This window comes from Belonocnema kinseyi, chromosome 5 (assembly GCF_010883055.1).
Source record: "Belonocnema kinseyi isolate 2016_QV_RU_SX_M_011 chromosome 5, B_treatae_v1, whole genome shotgun sequence".
Lineage (NCBI taxonomy): Eukaryota > Metazoa > Arthropoda > Insecta > Hymenoptera > Cynipidae > Belonocnema > Belonocnema kinseyi.
In genome coordinates this window covers 25,406,872-25,412,697 of record NC_046661.1, presented here as the reverse complement: position 1 = coordinate 25,412,697, position 5,826 = coordinate 25,406,872, and the positions used below count along the sequence as shown (strand labels likewise).

Sequence of the window (5,826 nt, the reverse complement as noted above, 5' to 3'; positions counted from 1 at the left end):
GTGTGGCTTCTCCTATCGAACATCTCTTTCTACATTTTCGTCTGCTTTCTCGGAATTTATGAGATAATTCAGATGAAACTTTTTCGTATAAATAATTTACAAAATTGTAACCGCTGCGAGACCACTTCAGTATACGTAAGGATAATTTAATTTATCCCAATAAAAATAAAAATTATATATACATATTTTCCAGTGTCGAAAAAATTAGGTGTTTGGTCTTACACCGATTTTAGTGTAATTTGGCTATTTTCAAAGTTGTTTATCCAACACACTTAAACATACGATTACGTATTAATATTATATTCTAAGCTAAAATAGAACGAATCTAGTTCGAATAAAGCTGCGATAGTGGGAATCGAACACGTGTCTCTGGGACACCAGTACGGAGACTTTTTTGTGATTAAAAAATTTGAGATTTAGGAATTTGATCATCGCCATGAACTTAGTCGCATCCCGGGCAGACCAAAGGAACCGAATAGAGCCTCTAAAAGGTACCCGTAAAGACCCCATTGGGTCTCCATTCTGTTCCTTTTAAAAAAACTAAAAAAAACCCAGCAAAATCAACTTATAAATTGTTAAAATTTGGATTCTAGGTTAAAATCTGCTTCAGAAACTAACAGAGTAATCGCAATATTTTTTCTTTCAGCGTTAAAAACTTAAAAAAAATACCTGTCATTTACATGGGCCGAAGGCGTCTTCAAGCAGTAGCAGTTAATAAGCATTCAGTCAGTAACTTTAAGAATTTTGTCTGGATGATAGCGCCACGCAGTGGGAACATCAGACAACAACGCTGCGATGCAAGTGAGAGGGAATTTTATTTTTAAACTTCATGCGCAACATATAGTACTACTTGAGCTACGAATGGGGACCAAAGATATTAGGCAGGCAAGTTTGTGGTCACACACACACACACACACACACACACACACACACACACACACACACACACACACACACACACACACACACACACACACACACACACACACACACACACACACACACACACACACACACACACACACACACACACACACACACACACACACACACACACACACACACACACACATTGCTTTTAGTTCGGCCACATGCTTGTAAAGGCGCGACAGGCAACCATATATTCAGTCGCGCCAAATTATAGTGTATTTGAAATCCAAAATAGTAATACAAGGTGTGTTCAAAAAGTAAGGTGACTTCAATTTTCGTGGGCTGCGTACATTCAAGTTTTAAATTTTTTGTTTTGTTGTGTTGGTACACTCGTCACGATCATATGTTCACGGTTTTGACTATATAGCTCGTGTTGTTTTTCTGGCAGAGGCGTAAAAGGTTAGAAGGGTTTGGTGTGCTCGGCGATTTTCTTCTTTTGAAAAAAATGGAGCAAAGAGTTTGCATTAAATTTTGTGTGAAAAATGGAATCCAGTGCTCTAAAACTCGAGAGAGGATGTCGAAGATGAACCTCGCCCTGGACGTCCCAGTACGTCAACAACAGATGAAAACGTTCAAGCAGTGGAAGAAATGGTGTTGAGAAATCGCCGAATTATCATCAGAGAATTTGCTGAAGATGTTCGCACATCGGTTGGCTCATGCCATGCTATCTTTTCGGACGTTTTGGGCATGAGACGTGTGTCAGCGAAATTTGTTCCAAAAATGCTTAATTTTGAAAGTACTTGTGAAAGATTTTCTGACCAAAAACAGCACCAAAGTCATGCCTCAGCCTCCATATTCACCGGATTTGGCCCCCAGTGACTTTTTTCTTTTCCCAAAACTGAAGAGACCCATGAAAGGACATCGATTTTCAACGACTGAGGAGATAAAAACTGCATCGCTGAAAGAACTGAAGGCTACACCACAAAATGATTATCAGAAGTGCTTCGATGATTGGAAAAAGCGTTGGCACAAGTGTATTATATCTGAGGGGGATTACTTTGAAGGGGACAACATAAATATTGAGAAATAAATGAATATTTTTTGAGAAACCCATAAAGTCACCTTATTTTTTGAACACACCTCGTAATCTAATTTTACTTTATAAGTAAATGAAAAAATAATTTTAATTGAGTAGAAAAGGTCTTGAAGGAATTCGAAAACTCTAAAGACTTTTTAAAATCAAAATTAGATCTAACATGTAGAAAAGAGGTCAGTATAAAATATTATCAACAAATTTGAATAAAAAAGTTTATTTTTTATTCAAGTTATAATTTGTTTAGAAATTAATAGAAGATTGAATCTGAAGATACAGTTAAGTTTTATTTAAATTTAAATAAACTAAAAAAACTGTCAGGTTAATTCAACCCGAATTGTGGTTGAATATGTCCTTACTATTTTTTTCTGGTTAAAGAAATAAAAAATCTGAATAGCAATTTCCTTATAAAAACTTATAAAAAAATGTGTCCCTAAATTTCTTTATAGACCTAGGCAAAAGTCTTCTGAAATTTTGCTTTTTTTTAAATATTTGTGAATTTAGTGGTATATGAGTTTTTTAACAGCTGTAAAGTGTAAGGAGCATTTTCGAAAGCCAAAGGAAATTACGGCTTGCTTCTACAGTTTAGCTAAGGCCATGTTATAAATATGAACCATTTTTTCAAATTGAAATAAGAAGTAACCTAATCTAACAAAATGTCATTTTCCCTGCTCCAAAAATGTAACTTTAAGAAAAAATGTAAGTTTGCTTAATTTTTTTTTATTGGCATTTAATACTGAAACTTGACATAACAATTTCCATAATTTTCGTATATTCGCTGTTTTAATATCTGAGCTAATTGCATTTTTTAAACGGCAATCATGAAAAATAATATAAACCAATGCTATAAATTCACAGAACTATTATGTACTTTAAAATTCTATATTTTTGATAATAATTTGACGGCGTTTTTATCTTATATTATTTGCAGTAAATATATAAGTTTCCTTAGTTTTTTATTTAGTTTCATGTAATTATTTCCTTTATTTTTTATTTATTGAGAAAAATAAATTGAAACTTTAAAATTTGTTCCACCAGTGATGTATAGAAAACTATATTTTCGAGCTGGTCGATTAAGCTTTTATTTGCATTTTACTTGTTTAACTGTTTACGTATTTAATTGCATTCAAAATTTTTGATTTTGCTAAAATAATTATTTTAAGTTCTTTCCTTCAATAAAAAACTTGCTTTTTTAAATTTGTTCGTAAATAAAGTTATTTTCTACTAATTTAAATATCTCATTAACTTTCAATACCTTGCATAAGATTTTAAAAGCTTATGCATTATAAATTAATTACCTCATTAACAAAAAAAGGTTTTTAAGAAAAAGAACGACAATCATTCCCAAAACTCGACATTTTTATTTGAAGAAGATATTAACAATGGTTATTTCTTACATGATCTGGCAATTTTTTTTAGACTTATTTTTTCCAAAATTGTATACTCCTTTTCAAAGATCTTTATTGAAACCCGAAGTTTAATTCCGCTCTATTGTATTTTTCACAATTTTCTTCTAACTGCAATTCATTACACAGTAGACAATTAGAAATAATGTAAAAATTACAATTGAACATATGACAAGTCAAAACTGTCATCTAGGTACTTGACGTTAATGTAAATATTTATTTCTGACAATATTAAAACTTCCATTTTAATATTGAGTCTATTAAATTAAAAAGCAATATATTTTAAAATTATTTACACCTAGCGTTATAATACTCAAAGCTTCTTGTTCTTTAACAATTAATATATTCCAGTCAAGATTTTTTTCTTCCTTGTTCCATCTTGTAAACAAGAACAAATGTTTTCATGTAATAGATAAAGGACGAAATTCTGTTATCAAATAATTTTTTACATTCTCATTCCCGAGAATGTAATGTAATCGTCCAAATTTTCGATCTCTGGTTTTTAATGGATCTTCGCGTTTCGGCACTCACAGAATTCGAAAATCATACAATTTTATTGGTGTGTGTCTGTATGTCTGTATGTATGGTTACCTGAATGTTGTAGCCACGCTAACTTTTGAAGGATTTGTCCAATCGAGTCCGCATTTGATACACTCCTGAATGTACCCAAAATGAAGGCTTAGTTCGTTAATCAGGTATTTCGAACCAAAATTAAAAAATTGGGAGCATTTTCAAAATTTCAAAATTTTTTTTTGAAATTCAAAATTTTTTTGTCGAAGTTTCTTATAGATGGGTAAAATACTTGCAAATTATCTGAATAAAATTGTTTACTTTGATAAAAATTAGGAAAGTTATATACTTTTCAAAAATTTGAAAATTTTCAAAAAATATAACAAATTATTTTTTCATAGATCCAAAAATCTCATCCAAAATTTTCACTAGATACCAAATATATTTCAAAACTATTCAAGCTGATTTTTTCAATTAGCCCAAAATTTAAAAAAATTATAGCATTTAAACAATTTTTTTTTCTTAATGTTATAAACATTTTTGTCAAAGTTTCTTATAGTTGGGTAAAAGACTTGCTAATTATCAAAATAAATTTGAATAAAATTTATCAAACTCTATGAAAAAATTTTCAAATAATATAATTCTTGAAATTTCTGTTTATAAAATTACTCAATTTGAATGTTTTAAATTGAAAATATATTAAAACCTTTCAATTTAAAATGTTTCTTCTTATAAAAAGTTTTCGATTTCGAAGGCTTTACATTTATTTCAATTTTTCACGAGATTTGACATCGAATGATCTACTTATTGCAGCTTTAAATTATTTATATCCTAAAGCTGCACCATGTTGCCGAATCATAAGTGATTTCATTCAAAACGTTCAAAATTAAATAAATTGAATTGACAGGTTATACTCTAAGAATATTCGAAAATTTACAAATACTGAAATTTTGAATTTCACATTTATAAACTAGTTTCTTTTAATAATTATTATTTTATTTTTACGCTTCTAAAAGAAAATAATGACACTGTAATGTTAATTGTTTTTATTTCAAGTTTCTCTCATTTACAATCTTTTAATTTCAAAGACTTTGAAGTTATAATACAATTTTCGAAACTGAATAATTTTGAATGGAATAATTATTTAATTGCTAACATACTTCTGATTTAAAACGAAATTGTGGAATAATAAAGTTTTTCCATACAAAATAGTTATGCTGAAGTTTAAACGCTTCCTTTTATATTTCGACATTGTCGACATTTGAAAAGTTTCAAACCAAAAACTTGAGAACTATGAGTCCTAATTACTTTCCTGAGTTTTTTTGTTGAATTTAACTAATTATTATAAAAATAAGGGAACTTTTTTTTATTATTTCTCCAGCTTATTTCAATGCTCTCCACCGTTGAAGCCAAGAAACAACCCACATATCTGTATTCAATTCAATCAAATTTGAAATTTAACGACAGTTTCATCTTTATTTAACTAGATTGTACATAAGCTTAACACCATTTAACACAATTCAACATCTACCGATCGCGAAAGAACTCTTTTTCTCAAGTGGTGTATTCTTGGCTTTGGTGGAGGAAATAAGGGTGAGTGGATGCAGAAAAGGCAGAAAGTGCAGAGATCGAGTGTAAAGGAAGAAGGGTGAGTGAAGGCAAAGGTGTGAAGGGTGAAAGTGAGTGGTTTGAAGTGAAAATTTGGAGCGTGTGAAGTTTTTGAGGTCAGGAGTGAAAAAATAGTTGCTTGGTCAGGGGGGCAAGAGGTAGGAAATAAAGGCGGGAAACGTCACAGAGCTTTGGGTAAGGTAAGATGACGACGACGCGAAGTCCACAAACTGGCGACAGAGGGCAACAGTTACTGGACGATCGCACAGAGCAGAAAACCGTAGTGGCTGCAACAGCTGACGTTGCTGAAAGCATTGAAAGTGGGGGGATGGGTGACGT

At 31.1% G+C, this 5,826-nt stretch overlaps 1 protein-coding gene across 1 annotated transcript in view; it reads left to right on the top strand.

Annotated features, from left to right (window-relative positions):
- Positions 1–749: 749 nt before the first annotated feature.
- LOC117172855 (Bardet-Biedl syndrome 2 protein homolog) overlaps positions 750–5,826 on the top strand; it is a 1,136,351-nt gene continuing 1,131,274 nt past the window's right edge. Inside the window, exon 1 of the mRNA XM_033361113.1 lies at positions 750–801. Within this exon, the coding sequence (XP_033217004.1) occupies positions 796–801 (6 nt within the window). The 5' untranslated portion in view covers positions 750–795. The remainder of the gene's footprint in view (positions 802–5,826) is intronic.